Raw genomic sequence first — 23306 nt, forward strand, 5'->3', positions numbered from 1 at the left:
ATTACAAACTAAATAATTTTTATGCTAGTGTAACTAAAGAAGAAAAATAATTGATATTAAATTTTAAATTTTGATCTTTAAAAAATCTTACCTGGAGAAGCAATTTTGAAAGATTTGATCACAAAATTTAACCTACTAATATTGGAATAATGAATAAATTACGAACTAAATAATTTTTATGCTAGTGTAACTAAAGAATAAAAATAACTGATATTAAATTTTAAATTTTGATTTTTAAAAAATCTTACCTGGAGAAGCAATTCTGAAAGATTTGATCACAAAATTTAACCTACTAATATTGGAATAATGAATAAATTACGAACTAAATAATTTTTATGCGAGTCTAACTAAAAAAGAAAAATAATTGATATAAATTTTTAAATTTTAATTTTAAAAAATCTTACCTGAAGAAGCAATTTTGAAAGCTTTGATCACAAAATGTAACCTACTAAGTTTTATTTCCACTTAGAGATTACGTTAAACTTCTGTATGGACTATGATACAACAGTAATTCAGAATATGAAGGTACTTACTACGCCCTCTGTACGCTTGTTAGCAACAAGATGGCAACGCTGACGTCATGACATGCTTCACCAGTAGACGAGGCTGGCCCTGTACTACCTGCCCACGCGGGTCATGTTGATGCACAGCTGGTGGTCTCGCAGGTCCCCCCAGCCCCCGTTGCCCTTCCTCAGCTTCTGCTTCTTGTTCGTGTTGGTCACCGTCAGCGTCAGATAGTTGGGGTACAGGTGCTTGCTGGCGTACTTCAGCACTTGCTGCACCTTCGAGATGACCGCCGTGGACTCGCAGTTGGCCTTCTTGTGGTGGACACCGCTGCAACAAACAAGTGACAGCTGTAGACAGAGTGGTTACTTCTCAGGCTAAAGATTTGAGTTGGAATTTGTGCGAATGTAAATGGGAGACTGAAAAAAATTAAGTTTAAAGGCAGATATTTCGGGATATTATATTTTATATTCACTATCATTTCACCATATCATCAAAAATCATCATCACTAGGGATGAGAACTAGGCCTATATGTTCTAAAATTATATCAAATACTCATATAAAAATATCGTCTTAAAATTACGGAAATATTCTCTTAAATAATAATAATAATAATAATAATAATAATAATAATAATAATAATAATAATAATAAATAATCCGTGGCGCTACAGCCCGTGAAGGGCCTAGACAGACCAGCCGGCTGCTGGCTTCACATGCCGAAGCAGAGGTGGACGATCATCCAAATAAATAAATAAATGAGGAAATGAGTAAATAAATAAATAAACAAATAAATAAATAAATAAACAAATAAATGAATAAGTAAATAAATAAATAAGTAAATAAATAAATAAGTAAATAAATAAATAAACAAATAAATAAATAAATAAAAATATAAATAAATAAATAAATCCCCCCTGCCGTTATAGCTGGCTTTCGCAACCGCATTTCGCTACCTATCGTAGCTCCCCAAGTGCATCACGATGCTGGGTGGGCACCAGTCCCATACACTGGCCGAAATTTCATGAAAAAATTTCTTTCCCCATGAGGATTCGAACCAGCGCGCATTCCGTAACGCGAGTCCTAGGCAGGTTGCCTTACACCACGACGCCACGAATAATAATAATAATAATAATAATAATAATAATAATAATAATAATAATAATAATAATATGAAAATCTAGCTTTCAGGTAAAGCTCCCTGTGAAGCAGACTTGAATAATTTCAAGGGAAGAATGTTCCAGGACCGGGTATCGATCCGGGAACCCTTCGCTTAGCGCACAAATGCTCTACCGATTGAGCTACCCAGGAACTACACCCGACACCGTCCCAAATTTTCCTTTACATCTACACAACTCAAGTGGGCTGATAAGACGCCAGGAAAAATTGGGACGATGTCGGGTTTAGTTCCTGGGTAGCTCAGTCGGTAGAGCATTCGTGCGCTAAGCGAAGGGTCCCGAAATCGATACCCCGCCCCGGAACAATTTTTCCCTTGAAATTATTCAATAATAATAATAATATAAATAATAATAATAATAATAATAATAATGATAATAATAACAATAATAATAATAATATTAATAATAATAGGCACAACAACAATAATAATAATACTAATAATAATAATAATAGGCACAATAATAATAGTAATAATAATAATACTAATAATAATAATAATAATAATAGGCACAATAGTAATAATAATAATAGTAATAATAATAGACACAACAACAATAATAATAATACTAATAATAATAATAGGGACAATAATAATAATAGTAATAATAATAATAGGCACAATAATAATAATAGTAATAGTAATAATAATAATACTAATAATAATACTCATAATAATAGGCACAATAATAATAATAATAATAATAATAATAATAATAATAATAATAGTAATAATAATAATAATAGGCACAATAATAATAATAGTAATAATAATAATAGGCACAATAATAATAGTAATAATAATACTCATAATAATAGCCACAATAATAATAATAGTAATAATAATAGGCACAACAACAATAATAATACTAATAATAATAATAGGGACAATAATAATAATAGTAATAATAATACTAATAATAATACTCATAATAGGCACAATAATAATAATAATAATAATAATAATAATAATAATAGTAATAATAATAGGCACAACAACAACAATAATAATACTAATAATAATAATAGGCACAATAATAATAGTAATAATAATAGTAATAATAATACTAATAATAATAGTCATAATAATAGGCACAATAATAATAATAATTTATTTATTTTTTTTTATTTATTTATTCAGAATATTAACGTACAAAACAACAGCACAAGGCCAATTACAATTCAGCACAAGATACAAAACAAAACAAAACAACAAATGATGATGAGAATGAATGATAGAAAATGGCAGTGAGATGAAATACAATCAATATAATAGTCTACATCAATCATAGATCAAATAAAAATTATAAAAACATAAATTAGTACAATAAGATAATTGAAATAATGGAATAGTCTACCTTAATCAATTGACCAAATGTAAGAGAAAAAAAATTGGACAAATAATTATTAAAATTAGATCAGTGAGAAAAAAACTCAGATATACTACACATTAAATGGATCCAAGTTGAATCCATGCAAATTAGCATATTTAATGCATCTGCAGACCGGAGACAGAGATTTAGAATTCCTATTATAAAACAATTTATGAAATCTTAAACCATTAGCTGGAATACGAAGACTGATATTGCTTATGAAAGATTCACAATCAATATCACCCCTAATGACTTTACAAAAAAATAAATAATCAAGATCCTGACGTCTGGTAAACAAACTACCGCAATTGAAATATTTGCAATTAATCTCATAGTTATAATCGGAATTTGGTAAAAATCTATAAGAACACAAGGAAATAAATTTTCTTTGGATATTCTCCAATTTAGCCGAGTCAGTGGAAGTAATGGAGTTCCATACAACAGATGCATATTCAAGCTTGGATCTAACCAATGTATAGTATAAAATTAATAAACACATAGGAGTGGAAAAAGAATAAGTTATAGACCTAATTAGACCAAGCATTCTTAATGAATGGGTATAAATATATTGCACATGATCATGGAAATATAATTTTGAATCAAGTAGGACACCAAGATCTCTAATACAATCTTTCCGAGTAATTACGACATTACTGAGAGAATAGTTAAATTTTAGGGAGATAGTTTTCCGTGAAAAGGAAATAACAAAAGTTTTGGATTGATTAATTTTCATTCCATTTTCAACAGACCATTGTGAAATTGAATTAATGTCATTTTGAAGAATTTTACTTTATGTATTATTACACCTCTAATTCACTGTAACATAATTGAAATAATTAGTTATTTAGACTGGGGAGTTTTAAAATGAACGCCCTGTATATCAAACTCATAAAGAATAGTAATAATAATAATAATAACAGGCACAATAATAATAGTAATAATAATAGTAATAATAATCGGCACAACAACAACAATAATAATAATAATAATAATAATAATAATAATAATAATAATAATAATAATAATAATTTTAAGAAAAAATAATGTTCAAACTGATCTGAATGAGAAATAGAAATTGGTTGGGTCACTGGCTGAGAAGAAACTGCCTACTGAAGGATGCACTAGAAGGAATGGTGAACGGGAGAAGAGTTCGTGGCAGAAGAAGATATCAGATGATAGACGACATTAAGATATATGGATCGTATGCGGAAACAAATAGGAAGGCAGAAAATAGGAAAGATTGAAGAATGCTGGATTTGAAGTGAAAGACCTCTTCATGGGCAGAAAACTATGAATGGATGAAATCAAGGCAGATCTCACACAAACTGTGAAAAAAAAATCTTTATGTATTATTACACCTCTAATTCACTGTAACATAATTGAAATAATTAGTTATTTAGACTGGGGAGTTTTAAAATGAACGCCCTGTATATCAAACTCATAAAGGCAGGCGTCGGTACCCACCATTCCCCGATGTGGAAGACGCGGGGGCCCTTCATCACCATGGCGTACAGCTTGTGGTTGAGGCAGCCCTGCGAGATGTGCTGCAGACTCCAGTCCCAGTTGTAGTCGTCGTACGTGCAGAAGAACTCCGCGCAGTGGCGGATGTCCTGCCACGTGCTGCGGTTGAACGCCATGCCCATGTTATGCTTGCTGCTGATCCAAGGAGTTACCTCCGCCTGGCAACATCATCATTACTTTGAAAGACAACAGAAATTTTCAACATATACAGAGTGATCCAGTTGTCCCCTTATTTCAGTTTTATGTCCGGAACCCCTTATCAGAGATACAGTTGTTTTGTGTGCATGAATGTATGACATGGACCTCTCAGATTTAATTGCCTCTTATCTATGGCTAGAAAACGACCGCAGAAGGGAAAAGGTATCCAGAAATTTGCCATTTCGTGAACTAGCTGGAGGTGATATTAAACTCGGGACCGGATATCTACGTCGTGAATTATTATTTAAGAAAAGATCAGAAGTCAAATTTAAGAAAATAATATTTTTTGCACTAAATAATTATTTGGAAATTTCTGCGTAATTTGGTGTAAAATTTACTGAAAAAATATAATAATAAGTGCTTTTAATTACGTAAGATATTTTATACAGGGTGATTCACGAAATTCTCCTCCAGTTTATGGCGATGATTCCTGAGGTTATTTGGAACAAAAAAATATAAATAAATTAATGGGATCATATTCATAATTATGGAGTTACAACACATTGATATTAAACCACGGGACCGGATATCTACGTCGTGAATTATTCTTTAAGAAAAGATCAGAAGTCAAATTTAAGAAAATAATATTTTTTGCACCAAATAATTATTTGGAAATTTCTGCGTAATTTGATATAAACTTTACTAAAAAATATAATTATAAGTGCTTTTAATTACGTAATATATTTTATACAGGGTGATTCACGAAATTCTCCCACGGTTTATGGAGGTGATTCCTGAGGTTATTTGGAACAAAAAATATAAATAAATTAATGGGATCACATTCATAATTACGGAGTAACAACACATTTTCGAAACGCGTCATAGTGAATGGAGCGCTAGGCATGTTTGTTGCCATAACTACGTGCACGTGCATCTGGGGATGGATGAAAGACATCGTGTATGAGGTTAAGGTACAAACGAGCTAAGAGTTGCTGCAACTCATTCTGGATGCCGTGGCGACAAGGAACAAAATTTGAAATGCTACACGCGCGGTTCACACCCGTGCGGACCGTTGCCTTGAGATTCAGGAAGGCGTTTACGAAAATGAGATTTAAATCCACTCTAAATGAAAGAGACTGATACATAAACAATCAATTGTTTGTATTTTATTTATTTATTTTTTGCATTTTTTTATCCCTTTTCGCTCTTTTCAGATATGGTAACAACAGTTTTCTTCTTCTTGTTACTTCGTAACTAAGATCATTTTTAAAGTGCAATTTTGTTCTCCTCGCATTTTTCACTCTGTTCATATATTATCAATGAGATGAAGTACACAAAGCATTTAAAATATCACCAAACAAAAATTTCAGTGAATTAAAGTCGGGGGACCTGGGAGGCCATTATGTTGATACGCCATGGCGAATACACATATTTTGGAAGCATCTGCGTAAGAACTAACGAAAGCATGGTATTTCGTCATTCATGTACCACAGCAGTTGTTTGTTTTCAAGGAGGCACTTCATCCAAAAGATCGCGTAGCTCTTGTTGGAAAAAAAAATAGAGGTACACACGACCATTAAGTCTATCAGATAAGAAATGGGTTGTAAATGTGTCAGGTATGTTCGAACCTATGTTTATTAGGCATTTTTGCCTTGTTTCTTTGTCCTCCGGTCACCCTTGCAGTTTGTACTTATAATTGCGAAACACCCGGTATATATATATATATATATATATATATATATGAAATATCATTCTGTAAGGGATTTAGTTAGAGAAAAGATAATATCAGTAACTTAAGTGCGAAAGAAATACTAAGAGTTGTTTTACAAAGGCATTAAGTAAAGTAAAACAGCAGAATATAAAAAAAAAAATCTATGTTAAGTTGTAAGACAAAGTTATAATTGCAGGTGAGTGTTAGAGAAACGAAAGCATAATAATGTTAAAGTCAATTGTTGACTTTGTTAGCAGCAATGTGTTTTTGTATGAATTGTATATATGTTTTCAATGTGTTCTTTATAGTCTATGTATGCGTAAGTCTTATATTAAATAAATAAGTAAACTGTAGTACGTATGTAAACAGTTCCTGAGTATTTACTGAACCTTGCTCTGTTACATTAATGTTATAGAAATTTAATATTCTTAGATATAATATTTTCTCAAGAGTACAGAAATTTAATGTTGTTAGATATAATATTTTCTCAAGAGTACAGAAATTTAATGTTGTTAGATGCAATTTAATTTTTAGAGATATATAAATTCAGAATTAAACAGGATAATTCTGCATTTTAAACAAGTCTAATTTAATTTGTAACTATTACAAAATTTAACACTGAAATTAAGAAAAGTTTTAGACGTGGTTTCACTAGGTAAATCATTTTTATATTTATAATATCGAACACAACTGAAAATATGCCTACTAGACTAAATACGTTCGATGATTAAAGTTAAATCCTTTGGTAAATATGAAGATCAACTTATAAAGAAATCTGCAAGAAATCACAGAACATAAAATAATTAAAAATGCTGAAAAGAAACTGTGAAACAATTATGATAAGAATATAAAGGGTGTAAAATACATAGGCCACCAACTTGAACAGGTGGTACAGAACAGTCAAACGGACGAAAATGTTGGTTTATTAAAGGTTTTTCTTCTACATCGCACGTTTATTTTAATGCGATGAAATATATCATGTTTCTAAAACGGATAATGATCTCTCATGAAATATTCGATTCCAGTTTAACATTAACATTTGAATAACAGCATCAGGCGTTGAACATGCTGTGCAAAGCGTAGTTGATAGAGTTGAAGCTCTGCCCTAGTGACGAATATAACCTCTCTACAAATTAAACGAATATGACAAAAATCTTAAACAGAAAATCCACCAAGCTCATATACAGGGTGTAAAGAAACAGACTGAACAAAATGTCAGGTATGAATTTCTCATATGTATAGAAGAAAAACTGTTATATCATCAACATGGGACAGAAAATGCTTGATTTCTGAGTAGGGCTTGCAAGTATGACCATAGTACACTCCAGTATGTTTGTTTGCTGGAATTATTTTGATGCAATCTGTCTACATTTCCTTAAAAGAACTGTTGAAAGTGGCCATCTCCTGTCTGAATACAGGCCGCAGCTCTTCGTCTCATCGCGATGAAACACGTTTGGCCTCCACGTTCACCAGACTTCTACCCATTGTATTTCTTTCTATAGGGTACTTAAAGTCGTTGGTGTGTTTGACTGCTGTGGATAATGAAGGAACTCTCCGTCAGCAGATTCTGCAAAGCAGTCGTCTGAACTAAGCAAAGAGTTTGGGAGCATGTTCGGATCTATGAGATTCCTTTATTCAGGCAGGAACAGTTAATCCAAGGAATGTAAACAGAATACTTCTGATCCTTACTGATATAACCATTTTTTCTTCTATACATATGAAGAATCCATAGGCCTACTTGAAGTTTTGTTCACTTTTTTTCGTTACACCCTGTATAAATCAAAGTGGCTTACCCTCACTCGTTGATATCAGTTTCAACTCAACCCTGCACTGTTACACAAGATTTGCTGAAGCTATGATATATTTTCTTGCGAAACTGGAAAGAAAAACAATATTCGACTTTCTTTTTTTTTTTTGTCCAGTGTACCAGCTGTATAAGTTAGCCATCCAACATAGTTTATACTTTCTATATAGTACTAGTATCAAGCTCTTGGCTATTACATGCATTTGGAAGCTACAGGAATACTTTCAGACTAATATTACTTATCTAATAGCTAATTACAATACACCATAGTAAATTATGTAATTTCTAAAAGCTGCAAAGCATTACGATAAGCAAATAAAGCCAACAGATTTTTTATACGTCCTTTATCATAGTCATAATATCACACTAATACGGGATGTAATGTAAATTTTCTCGAAAAAAAAAGTCAGAATTGATTTTATGATCTTTGTGATTACGTGAAATGTTTATGTTCTCGGTTGAACGTTATTGTACAGGGTGATCCGTTTGGGTATGGATAAAATAAAAACACCGTAAAACATTTACTACAGAACTTCATTTGTTGAAACTTTGTGCATACAACACTGAAAGATGGGAGATTCCTCAGAGCTCAACATGACCCCCATTGCGCACCCTGCACAACTCATAACGGTGATGCAATTCAGCTCATGTCCGTTGTAACATAAGAGGAGTGATTTGTTGAAAAGTTTGAGTAATTTTTACTCTCAGATCATCAATGTTCCTGGGTTTCTGTGAATAGACAATGTCTTTAACAAAACCCCACACGAAGAAATCAGGAGGGGTTAGATCTGGGGAGTTTGGAGACCAAGCCAAGAGATAGCTCTTCTCGTACCGGGTTTCGCCTGCGACCTCCTGCATGTTTTTTTTTAAATACAGGACCTGTTTCTACAAATGTTCGATACCACAACATTATGGAATCGTATTTAGGTACATTACGCACACCATACTCACGTCGAAATTTCCTTTGAACTCTTTTAACACTCTCAAATTTAGCATACCAACGAACGGCATGCCCGCTGTTGATTTGTAGTAGTCATTTTAATCATTACGATTTTCATTTGTTCTTTCAGATTATGCATTGTTGATTGTCATATATGGAAACTTCCATCTTTTAATCATAATATAACCAGCAAGAAATTTTTCCTATTATCATAATAGCTTTATAATAATAAATTAATATTATTCATATCCAAACGGATCAGACTGTAAATTTAGATTTTTAAGGAAATCAACAGAATATGAACAGCAAAATGCGAATCCAAGAGTAACTAAAAATGGTTTCTAAAGACGTCAAAAGATGTCATTTTTATATTGTAATTTCTTTTACACAAAGTCCCAATTTTAATGCATTGTTTCCATAGCAACGGTAACACTTGAATTAAAATTGACAGTTGTGCTTTATGGATATCTATTATCCTATAATAACGAACAATACTGCATAGCTTAACTGTCTTCTAAATATATATAAATGATGACCTTTGTGCTAGCATATGTTTCTACAGGATGTTTCCGAAGTGGTGTTACAAACTTTCAGGGATGATGGCGAAGGGCACATGTACCGATTTGAGATAAGAAACCCTGGTCCGGAAATGACTGAGTCGAAAGTTATAAGCAATAATAGTTGTGTGGAAATGGAATTGTAATTTGGCACCACGTGCCCTCCTTCCCTTAACTTTTGGAACAGTCGTGGAAAAATGGTATGGGCCGGATGTCTCCCACGTGGGTACTTGTACCGATACAATCTGTGATCTTGTCTGCTGTTCCCATTGGCTCATCCGTATTCGAAAATCAGGTCTGCATATTCCGCTCTCGTGTACTCCTCCATTTCACTAGGACTGATCGACTGGACACTGCAACTTGTACACATATAGGGGAGAGTCGGGTAGTATCGGACATCGGGTAATATCGGACAGTGAGTTTCTTTCATCTACCACACGATGATAGTACCTGATTGACATAATAATAATAATAATAATAATAATAATAATAATAATAATAATAATAATAATAATAATAATACTTTATTTTAGCTGGCAGAGTTAAGGCCGTAAGGCCTTCTCTTCCACTCAACCAGCAAAAAGTATACATACATATGTATCAACTTACAAAGAATTCAAAAATTTGATTTGATTTGACATGGTTACGTTTCTGTGATGTCGCATAGAGAAACGTAACCACGTCATTCAGGTACTACCATATGGTGGTAGATGAAAGAAACGCACTGTCCGATACTACCCGATGTCCGATGCTACCCGACTCTCCCCTACTGCTCTCTATAGACGTGCATATCACGTGTTATCTCATGAGTTCTCCTCTGCGAAACATGGAACTTCGTAAAAAATATATAAAAAATAATTACGCTTGGTTGGCATGACAACATTGCTTTTATAAAAATATCTCTGCTTAATCGTCAGTCATTTTAAATTTGTTATCCTTGTAACTACATCTATATCGACGGGTTTCGTTACCGACAGAAGATTACGGGCCATCGAAATCTGAATATGTATGTTCTCACTCTTGTGTACCAGAGGCCTCAATGCTTATTGTCGTGACATCTTTTACCAAAAGTTTAGAACAGAAAAATGAATACAGAATTTCTGTTTTATTAATCTATATTCATGAACAAAATAGGATATTTATTTACTGAGTTATAGCTTTGATTTTTTAGGCTTATAAATCCAATATTCTGCGTTGGATTCGAATAGTCAACACTATTATTCAAAGTTTGGCACAACAGACTCATAAAAACATTGAAAGCAATATAAATATGTGCAATTATTTCGTACAAAAAGCTACAACATCGGGCATATTATGTTTTTATCACTGAAACTAAGTTATGCAAAGGCTTCTTCACCACTGCCAACTAGATATTCACGGCCTGACTGGAACGACAAAAAGGGGAATGTAACGTTGCGAGGTTTTGTTGCTAGGTAACGCGCTATCGAAGTGTTCTGTACTGAAATCTGAAACGTGATTTGGAAGTAGTATAATATTATATGAAACATTGAGAATAATTTTTGTTTTAATTAGATTCGACAGCATTTGTTGGGAGAAATGTAGGTCTACATTATTCAATCGTAGGCCTAATATCTCTGTAACATATATAGGTACAAATTTCTGTTCTTTCCATAGAGTATCTGAATATAGGTGCGACGTCAAAGAAGATATTAAGCTCTGTACAGGCAGAGCCAACTAAAATTAGGTTCAAGTTGGCCGTGGTTTGAGCTATGCTCTCTGCTTGGTTGTATTGTTGGCTGCAATGTATAATTCTTTATTATTGTATCCAAATGCAAAGAGATAGTTAATGAAGGATTATAGAAGGTGTAGTCTGATAAAATCTACCATGGATAGATTCACTTATAGTAGATTGTTGCGTAAAAATGAAGAAGTATTTCCTGTAAGCCACAATTCGTGGTATCAAAGCCATAAGGTAAGTACCGGTATAGGCTCTTCTTAAACCATTGTGTTGGTCCTACTGTCGCGATGCGAGATTTATGACAATTTTGTTATTATTTTACGACATCAGGCAAATGAAAGAACTTTTTCAAGTCATTTGACATTTTGATACATTCATTTCTAATTTAATTTCAGTTTTAATAAGAGAAGATAAAATTTTTGAAAATTGCATAACAAGTATAGCTTACTTAAGTATTGGAAAACTTCCAATAAAATTTCAGAATGTTCACTTCACAAAATGCATAGATATTTAAGTAAGATAATAGATTAAGATAAAATATATCCGTTAATATCACGAAGAACTTAGTTAAATCTCTATTCCATATAGTAGGTGCGATAAAAACATATGCAGACTAACTAAAGTGTCAAAGCCATGTAAAGTCGAATACCTGAATTCTAAATTTTAAGTTTTTCTAAATTAATAGAGACATAAAACCACCAGCGTAGCTCAGACGGTGGAGCATTTGGCTGCGCTCAAGCGTGGGTTCGATTCCTGCTTGGATTGATTACCTGGGTTTTCCCACAACTGTAAGGCAAATTTCAGGTAATCTCATGGCCTCATCTCATCAAATACAATCTCGCTACTACCAATTTCATCGACGATAAATAAGCTAGTAGTTGATACAGCGTCATTGAGTAACTAATTACAAATTTTGTATACATGAGAGGCTTATAAATCGAAAATATAAATTTATACGCTTTACTGTTCAAGATTCGAGTGTTTTGAATCATGGAGACAAAACATTTGCTTCCCACCCATTGTTACTGTTATGTTTTGACGTCATTTTGTCCACATTGGAAATGTTAACGTGAATTTATTATCACTGAGCACAAACACACGTTACTGAAAGCTTATTACAGCACTGAAGGATTGTGAATGTTCACTGATATTTATTGAAGTGGCTGTACTAATTTTGGCTACTTTAAAATACACTGGTCAAAAAAAGTTAAGCATATTTCCAGTTTACCCAGTAATACCTGATATTTATGTTTCTTTTGGTTTTATGTGGCACGTGTTATGTTTACCAATTCAAACTCTTTCATTTGTTTTAGTCTGCATCACTAGGTAACGTCCAAATCACGGCTAGTAAAGAAAAGCCTGTAATTGGAGCAAAGTTCAGTCAGTGTCATTTTGCTTCATAGTGCTTCATAGTGCAGTACAATGGCTCGGAACACCCTTACAATGGCAGACCGCATCAAAATCATCACTTTGATGGAACAAAACATGAGACAAGTTGATGTTGCTAACATCCTTCATGTGAATCAGAGTATTGTCTCCAGACTGTGGAGAAAGTTCCAGGAAACCCAGTTAATAGCAGATCGACCTCGCGACGGCCGTCCACGCAAAACAACACCAGGTCAGGACCGGTATGTAAGGTTATCTGCACGTAGGAACCCTATAGCCTCAGCTACAACTCTGCGCCATGACCTGCGCGAAGCCACTGTGTTGTTGTAAGTAGCCAAACTGTGCGCAATAGACTTCATGACATAGGTTGTATGCTCGAAGACCACTCAAGACTCCAGCACTCCGTCCACATCACAGAGGTGCTCGTGCAAGATGGGCTAGAGCACATGAGAATTGGACACGAGGCCAATGGACCAGAACTTTATTCTCAGACGAAGTGAGAATGGGCCTACACCCTGACAATAACTCTATTCGCGTACGGAGACGAACAGGGGAACGAAATCATCCCTCAATGACCGTGGAACGTCACCAGCAGTTTGGTGGTTCAATCTTGTTTTGGGCAGGTGTCATGTTTGGCCGCCGCACACCACTGGTTTCAATAGATGGAAACATGACTGCTGCCGTGTATGAGAACAACATCCTCCAACCCATAGTAAGTGGTTTTGCAGAGACTGTAGGAGAAGGGTTCACTCTACAGAACGATAATGCTCGGCCTCATCGTGCTTATAGTGTGCAGCGGTATCTTGTAGAACATGGGATCCGAAGAATGGATTGGCCAGCATGCTCACCGGATATGAACTGCATAGAGCATGCATGGAGCTTTCTCAGGAGAGCCATTTCCAATCGTCCACATCACCCATTAACGATTCAAGAACTCAGGAATGCTGCCTTGGAAGAATGGGACAATTTGCCTCAGGAGAGCTTAGATGCGTTGGTACTGAGTATGCCCCGTCGCATACAAGAGTGCCTCAGGGTTCGTGGAGGACCAACACGTTATTAAACAGGGTACTGAAAGCACCATCTCCTTTTCTTTGATGATGTACGAATTTCAACTTCCCTTATCTTTTCCGTTGTTTCCAAACAATGCAACTTTTTCATTTCATATTGAGTCCATTGTTAACAAATAGTGTATTTCTACTTTTAAGTTTATTCTGTGGAACCAAGAAACCCAATTATAATTTATCTATTTTATTTTAATTAATAAAAACAGTTATATGCCTAATTATGCTTAACTTTTTTTGACCAGTGTATATAAATTTTCTATACCAATATAACGGGAACAAATTTAATAGTTACACAACGGAACAAAGAGAACTCTGAAGGCAATTAAATTAGCAAGAATATTCGTGATTCGTCTTTTTTTCGTGTGACTGTTCCGGCTGTTGATATCCAGTTGGCAGTGATGTCGCTAGGCAACGACCAAGCAAACTGAAAAACAAATGAAGCTGGAAAATGTTGTATTATGATAACTGAATTAATATTTTAAGACATTTATATACATGTTCTCATTGTTAGAAGCTATAAATATATTCTACGATTACTTATTTGTAAAAAGGCTAAATAGACATATTGTACTTACAAATTACAGCATGGATTATAACTGATGCGCTGTTAAGAAGACAATTTAAGCGAGATACATGCTGTTAGCGCTTGTACATCAGGGAAAAAAATCATGCAACATACATATAGCATAGATACAGATAAAGCAGTGTGGATGCAGGTTCAGAATGCACGTTGTGCTATGGAAGCCATGATTTATAAACATTTTATATATAACCAAAATCTTGTGCCAACAAAAACAGCTGAGTGACAATTCTTAAGCTAGAAAATGAATGTGTTATTAAAGTTCATGTAAGACCATATGCTTCTGTCTACCATGAATGAAATATTGGCATTTATTCTGTAGTAATTTTATATAAGATGAATGAAACATCGTCCGAACAGCTAGATGGCTGAATTTCCGAGTTGAAGGCTTGGAGTTCAAATCTTGATGTCTCAAATGACATTTTTTGGAAATTTGTTTTTCTAGAAAACAAATCCGAAAAAAAAAATTGACAAATTTACCTCAGGTATCATTACACATAGGTATTGTTTTTAGATTATACAAAATTATAAATCAGTCCATGAAGACAAACTGATAATTTTGAATTTTTAAAGATAAGAACCATATTATGAATGTGTTTTAGGCTGTAGACTGACTTTCATCTTATCGTTGAAATTTTATGTACCTTGGTTCAGTCCTTTCAGAGACAATTCTTTGGTCGGCGAGAAAAACACACAAGTCAAAAAAAAATAATTTTTCAGGAGAGAATTTCATTTTAATTTACTCTTAACTGAATATAAGTATAATAATGAAATTCATGTATATTGGTTAAAGTAAGACCCTTTTCAATTTAAAATAAAATAAATTTTATTATTTCAAAAATCAGAAAAAATACTAGACATGTGATTTGGTACAACAGAAAAATCGACTTTTTTTTTACTTATATGCCTTTTTCCGCCGACCAAAGAATTTGTACCTAAATTTCTATTTTCAATTTTAATAAATTTGTTTCATCCATACTCTGAATATATTAATAAATGGAAACTACAGTTTGTCTGGTACTTTATCAGGTAAATTACGTGGTTCAATTTTTATAAGGATTTATAAACAATAAATTTAAGACATATTATTTACATTCATGAAAGTTTATTGGGTTTATTTAATATTATACAACATTTTGCCACGAACGTCTTGCTCATTACATAAGCATGAAGAACTTAACATTTAAAATCCGTGAACGAGAAGTATATAGGCCTACTTGTAAGATTTAGCGTCTCTCTGTACCCAATAGAGATTCTGGTGCAGTAAAAAGTGAAGACAGAAGGACACGTTTTGCAATACATTTTTAAATAGTGCATATGATTTCCCTTTAGTAGCCAGGAACAATACCAAGTTACTTACATGTATTCTCTGCTATTAGATATGAAATTCAACAGTGAGTTCCGAAGAGTATACAAAAGGGAAAGCCCAAATCACACTTTTTGCCTTATATGATGTAGGCAGCTTGCTGTAGTATAATTTTATATTCCTTCAGTCATTGCTTATGTAGTCAATAGGCTTCTGTATACTATTGTCTTCTGAAGATAATATTACACATACGAACGGTAGTACCAAAGCTGTCGCTAGATGTCACTTTACACATTATATTTCTGATATTTAGAACAGTGACAAAAAGTGCAGTACGAAATTATCTCAAATTTTAGAAAAATTGAAGAAAATAATTATTTCAAATCTTTACATAATCACTAAATATCATGTATGAATGAATGAATATGTGTATATGTATGTATAGAGACATGGACTGACAAATATTTGGATGTACAGGGTGATTCAGATCACCCGTAACAGTAATTCATTTCGGAAACTAATGCATTAAAATTTTCGAGACAAAAATATTTATAACTCAACCACATGTAAACTTTCACTTAAGCTTGATTTCATCAATCAGCCCTAACAGGAAGTAGGGTCAGTGGCGTATCACTTTAAAATTTCAAGTGGGAGTCGGGTCAAATATGGTACCATTTGATAGAGCTCTTCAAAACAAACAACTTTCATAGGAAACGTTTTTATTAATCCCCACTCTTTCAATGAGAAAACGTACAAAAAGACAATGCCATCAATATTGAGAAATGTTACAAGACGAAAATGTAAACAAGACAATTAATGTTGACATGTTACTGAAAGACTGGATGAAATCAAGCTCAAGTTTTATTTTAGTTGGTTATTTAACGACGCTGTATCAACTACTAGGTTATTTAGCGTCGATGAGATTGGTGATAGCGAGATGATATTTGGCGAGATGAGGCCGAGGATTCGCCATAGATTACCTGGCATTCACATTACGGTTGGGGAAAACCTCGGAAAAAAACCCAACCAGGTAATCAGCCCAAGCGGGGATCGAACCCGCGCCCGAACGCAACTTCAGACCGGCAGGCAAGCGCCTTAACCGACTGAGCCACGCCGGTGGCTAGCTCAAGTAAAAGCTCACATGTGCCTTAGTTTTAACTATTTTTGTCTCGAAAATTTTAATGCACTAGTTTCCGAAATAAATGACTTACAAGTGATCCGAATCACGTACGTTTTCTCATTGAAAGAGTAGGAATTAATAAAAACATTTCCTCTGAAAGTTGTTTGTTTTGAAGAGCTCTATCAAATGGTACCCTATTTGACCCCGATTCCCGTTTGAAATTTTAAAGTGATACGCCACTGACCCTACTTCCTGTTAAGGCTGATTGATGAAATTAAGCTCAAGTGGAAGTTCACATGTGGTTTAGTTATAAATACTTTTGTCTCGAAAATTTTAATGCACTAGTTTCCGAAATAAATTACTGTTACGGGTGGTCTGAATCACCCTGTATATAAGAATAAGAAGAATAAAATGTATAAGAATTGCTGATGATATGGCGTTGTTAGCAGGAGAGGAGATGATACTAAGGGATATGCTACTGGAACTAAATGACAGCTGAGAGCAGTATGGGATGAAGATAAATGCAAACAAGACGAAGACCATGGTTATAGGAAGAAAAATAAAGAAGATAAACTTGCGAATTCTAAATGAGGCAGTAGAGCAAGTGGACAGCTTCAAATACTTGGGATGTACTATAAGCAGTAACATGAGCTGCTGCCAGGAAGTCAAAAGAAGGATAGCAATGGTCAAGGAAGCTTTTAATAGAAAAAGGAGCATCTTCTGTGGACCTCTGGAGAAAGAACTAAGAAAGAGACTGGTGAAGTGCTTTGTGTGGAGTGTGGCATTGTATGGGGGCAGAAATATGGACATTATGACGAAGCGAATAGAAGCATTTGAAATGTGGATATGGAGAAGAATGAAGCGTGTTAAATAGAGAGACAGAATAAGAAATGAAGCTGTTTTAGAAAGAGTGGGTGAAGAAATAATGATGCTGAAACTGATCAGGAAGAGGAAAAGGAATTGGCTGGGTCACTGGCTGAGAAGAAACTGTCTACTGAAGGATGCACTGGAAGGAATGGTGAATAGTGAACAGTTAAGGGCAGAAGAAGATATCAGATGATAGATAACATTAAGATTTGTGGATTGTATGCGAAGACAAAGAGGAAGGCGTAAAATAGGGAAGAGAGAAGAAAGCTGGGTTTGCAGTGAACGTTCTCCCCGTGGGCACTGGGTCCTGAAAGGGTGTATTTTTGCAACAATCTTGCAATCAAGTTTTTGTTTCGTCATATACTATTATCTGTATTCTTGTTGTAATGGGGAAGTAAAAGTATAAATAATTTCTCTCTTTTTTTTTTTTTGTGACCTTCGTGACAGTACTATAACGTGTATAAATTTTGCTATAAAGTGACATCTAACGAACTATACGTTATTTACCATCATTGCGGAAACCGTTGTACGTAGGCCTTGAGTGTCACTAGGCAACGGTCTAGATACGTTACCGACCTTCTAAAAAAACAGCTGCCGCTGAAAAATAAAAACATTAGACTAACGTAGTAACACAAGATCATGGCTATACCACAGTACAACTTGCACTAGGAACGTATTGTAGCGTTTGCTTGTTTATTTTTCTACCTTCTGGTAGTGCTGATAAAGAGTGGGGAGTATCTGGAAGCTCCAAGATGGAGGAATTGATCCTGGAGAGAAAGACTGGTGCCGTTTCAGGGCTTTCTGAGCCTCCTTCTGCAACGCAACAATAACACAACACACACATATAGCAACGTGAGCTAGCTTGGCTAGGTGCACACAGCATGGTATCCAGATCTCAGTACACGGACAAGACAAACGTTAAAACAAAACACTGTTCAACACACGTTAACACTAGGAAAACATTCGTTGAAGAGATTGACAACCCAAAAGGGAATTTTAAAACAGTTATGTGGTCAAAAACTGCTTAAATTAGGCACAACACTGAAAAGAAATGGTTAAATACAAGAAATCAGCTCCCGATACGAGCTGTAACCTATAAAAACAGTTCGCTAAAATTGTTTACACCCTGTATTTGAGTAGTAATTTCGTCAAGCTATTGGAAAAAAACAGTGTTTTAGAAGGCTGTTCTTGATCTATGATAGTCTAGATCAGTGGTATTTAATCTATGGTAAGTAAAAATGCTAACATATTTATTATACTTACAAATGGCTTTTAGAAACCCGGAGGTTCATTGCCGCCCTCACATAAGCCCGTCATCGGTCCCTATCTTGTGCAAGATTAATCCATTCCCTATTATCATATCCCACCTCCCTCAAATCTATTTTAATATTATCCTCCCATCTACGGAGGTTAGCCCGTCTAGCCGCGAAACCAGATGGTCCGGGTTCGATTTCCGTTCGGGGCATGTTACTTGGTTGAGGATTTTCCGGGGTTTTCCCTCAACCCTATATGAACAAATGCTGGGTAACTTTCGGTGCTGGACCACGGACTCATTTCACCGGCATTATCACCTTCATCTCATTCAGACGCTAAATAACCACAGATGTTGATAAAGTGTCATAAAATAACCTACTGAAAAAGAAAACATCTACGTCTCGACATCCCTAAAGGTCTTTTCCCCTCTATATGCATTTCTGGATTCGCCCATACGTGCTACATGTCCTGTCCATCTCAAACGTCTGGATTTAATGTTTCTAATTATGTCAGGTGAAGAATACAATGCGTGCAGTTCTGTGTTGTGTAACTTTCTCCATTCTCCTGTAACTTCATCCCCCTTAGCTTCGGCCTCGATAGCGTAGTATAACGCTGGCCTTCGATGCTCGAGATTGCGGGTTCGATCCCAGTCCAAGTCAATGGTATTTAAGTGTGTTTAAATGCGACAGGTTTGTCAGTAGATTTACTGGCATGTAAAAGAACTCCTGGGGGATAAAATTCCGGCACACCGGCGACGTTGATATAACCTCTGCATTTGCGAGCGTCGTTAAATAAACAATATTTCTTTTCCCCCTCTTAGCCCCAAATATTTTTCTGAGCACCTTATTCTGAAACAGCTTTAGTCTCTGTTCCTAACATATTTGTTATACTGTTGATAAAGTATTTTCTTTTACAATATCAATTCTAATAATAATGATAATAATGACAATTAGGCCTAATATAATGATAATAATGATAATGTTAATAATAATAATGATAATAATAATGATAATAACAATGATAATAATGATAATGATAATAATAATGATAATGATAATAATAATAATGATAATGCTAATAATAGTTATAATGATAATAATGATAATGATAATGTTAATAATGATAATAATAATGATACTAATGATAATGATAATAGTAATGACAATGATAATGGTAATAATAATGACAATGATAATGATAATGATAATAATGAAAATTATAATAACGATAATGTTAATAATGATAATGATAATAATAATGATAATAATAATGATAATAATGATAATGATAATAATGAAATTATAATAATGATAATGATGATAATGATAATAATGTTAATGATAATAATGATAATAATAATGATAATGATAATAATGATAATAATGATAATGATAATAATAATGATAATAATGATAATTATAATAACAATGATAATGATAATTATAATAATGATAATGCTAATGATAATAATGATAATGATAATGATAATTTATTTTCATAAATCAATCACATTCTTTTATTTCTTATATAAGTGCATTGCAGTTTAGGGATACGAAAGTAATACGATGCATTTTGGGGGTAGGCTAGCAAGAAAGATTGAATAGGCTACTTAGTCTACAACTGGACCAGACTAATGTAGTTCATTTGTTTTTGGTTGAAGGGCCAGATTACACTTTCAGAATTAATTCGCGGGCCAGATTGATAAAATATAACGACATTTACATTGGTATAATGATCAGCAAATGGAAAGAAATATGAGATCTCAAACTATTTTGACTTATATTTTACAAACTCAAAGAATACAAAGATAGCAATCAGATGTACAGTTAATGAGAAAATTGAGCTGTGTGTTAATTTTCCACAGATTCAATACTCATTCAAGTTTTTTAAATTTATTTATACACGTTTTAACGTGTGTGGTCATATCGCGTGTTTAGGATCTTTGGCTGTATTTGTAGGCCGTTTTTGCTATGGATGGCTTGTGCCGTTTCGAACACCCTGTGTACAAACGTTCTAAAATAATAAATGACTGCTACAATTTCGTAAAAAATGCTGCTTGGAATGGATCTAAACTAAATTCTGTATTTGGTTACAGACTTAGATACAGTTCAATCAAATGTTTTCCCAGTATTTTAAAAGTTATGTGCCAACCACAAACAGTAACAAAAACCTGCAAGTGCTTCACGTACGAAAATCAAGTCTTGTACTGCATGAGTTCTGGAAGTTGCAAGTTGTACATGAAAAAGAAGAACTTTCTGTACAGTGAACAAGTGTGCAGTTTGTATTATCTGCCAGAAGGTGCCTGCCATATTTCTTGTTATTAATTTATAGATTTCAGCCTTAATGTCAAACAAATGAAGGAAATTACATTGAGATTTCTTATTTTAAAGGAACTACGGAAATGTAACGATTTTCATCTGTTTTTATTAAATTATTGAAATACAGTTATGTTTTGTTTATTTTCTCAGTATTATTTAGTATTTAGTATTTATTTATTTAACCTGGTAGAGATAAGGCCATCAGGCCTTCTCTGCCCCTCTACCAGGGGATTACAACTATAATATGAACAATAAAATTACAATTAATATTAAATTTACAATTACAATTACAATAAAAATTAAAGTTCGAGAAGATGACCTGATTAATGATAGCTAGACAATTTATCACAGAAGTTAAGAACAAAGAATATTTTTGTATTTACTGAATTACAAATTAAACCTAGAATAACAAAATTCTATAGTGATGAAATTACCGGATATTGAAATATTTTGTGATAGATTAAGAGAACTATTTACAAGAAACCATGTCTGAACGAGTTTCAATTACTGACCAAGTGCCTAATAAGTTTGCGTTTGAATTGAATTTTATTTCGACAGTCCCTGATGCTAGCAGGTAGCGAGTTCCAGAGTCTTGGCAGAGCTATTGTGAAAGAGGATGAGTATGAGTATTAGGTTAATTGCTTGGCTTGGATATAATAAATATGTGGGTTGGTACGAATGTAATGCCTTCTTTTCAAACATGGCGACCCATAAAGTTGCGAATTTTATTTAGTAACCACAAGATGTCCCTAGTTTCACCATACGAAGCGACAATGCGATAAGTCACATGAAATCGAAACAATAGCCATTCAAAATGGTGGATGTTTCCGATGCGTATAAAACAAAAGGAGTAGCTCAGTCGGCGATGCGCTTGTCTACCGATCCGGAGTTCAATTCTCGTTTGGATTGATTACCTGGTTGATTTTTTCTAGGTTTTCTCCAACCGTAATGCGAATGTCAGGTAATCTATGGCGAATCCTAGGCCTTATCTGGCAAAATACGATCTCTCTATCACCAATCCTATCGACGCTAAATAGTCTAGTAACTGATACAGCGTCGTTAAATAACTAAGTAAAAAAAACAAACAAAAAAGGGACGTGTGATTGAATTCCTCACTGGAGGAAATTATTAGAGGAGAGAGGAGAAACGAACAAAATTGACAAGCTTTGAAGCTGTCGACCAGCAACGGCAATGACAGAATGCAAGAAGGTTCGAATCCACGCATTCATCAAAGAAGATCGCCTTTGAATTGTGTGATGCAGTAAGAATCGAGGAATCAGCTTTGATAGCCTTCTTTAAGAAGTTAGGTTACAGAAACTTTGCTCCCGGTAGGTACCGAAAATGCTCATAGACGAGCAAAAAGAGGCCCGAAAAGATATTTATTCGGAGCTTCTGAAGTGATATGCAAACGAGAGTGATATCTTTATGCCACGTAACATTACAGGAGACGAAATTTTGATCCTCCAGTATCAGCTGAAACAAAATGTTCATGCTGATTCCAATAAGGTTTTTTACCAGGATGGAATACAGCGTCTTGCTCACAGATGGCGCAGTTGTATAGAAAATGACGGCTACTTCGCTTACAAATAACAGTGTTTAGGAAATATGTAGCAATACTTCATTTTTATGTCACAAGGTTAGCTATAAAAGTTTCTGAGGAAAAAATTAAGAGACAAATCTTTCGTACAATTGTAATATGATCACGTACTCAAAACAGTTGAAATGGAATTCAGGAGAACATATCAAGGGATTTCATTAGTTTCCAAGGTGATGTAAGACACGCTCTCCCTAGCGAAATTTTTAATGGTTATGATTCAGATGAAGTAAAATATGTACAGTAGTGGCAAAAAAAAAAAACCGGACCGACCCTTGTAGCTGATTTCAGAGCCTTGTTCACTCCAGAGCACGATAGACTGGTAACTAAGACTTCCGTGGTTCGAATCCTGCCTGGGAAAGAAACTTTTTTTTTGTTCCTTATTCAAATTTAT

The 23306-nt window shown here is 34.1% G+C and overlaps 1 protein-coding gene across 2 annotated transcripts in view; it reads right to left on the reverse strand.

The window, feature by feature from the left end:
• Positions 1-296: 296 nt before the first annotated feature.
• Positions 297-23306, reverse strand: part of Mgat2 (alpha-1,6-mannosyl-glycoprotein 2-beta-N-acetylglucosaminyltransferase) — a 171242-nt gene continuing 148232 nt past the window's right edge. Inside the window, exons 7-9 of one of the 2 annotated variants that reach the window (XM_069845303.1) lie at positions 18452-18559; positions 4518-4732; positions 297-834 (exon numbers count right to left, since the gene is read on the reverse strand). In XM_069845303.1, coding sequence (XP_069701404.1) covers positions 618-834; positions 4518-4732; positions 18452-18559 — 540 coding nt within the window. In that variant the 3' untranslated portion in view covers positions 297-617. The remainder of the gene's footprint in view (positions 835-4517; positions 4733-18451; positions 18560-23306) is intronic. The other variant, XM_069845314.1, reaches the window with a different exon arrangement.

Source organism: Periplaneta americana, chromosome 2 (assembly GCF_040183065.1).
Source record: "Periplaneta americana isolate PAMFEO1 chromosome 2, P.americana_PAMFEO1_priV1, whole genome shotgun sequence".
Lineage (NCBI taxonomy): Eukaryota > Metazoa > Arthropoda > Insecta > Blattodea > Blattidae > Periplaneta > Periplaneta americana.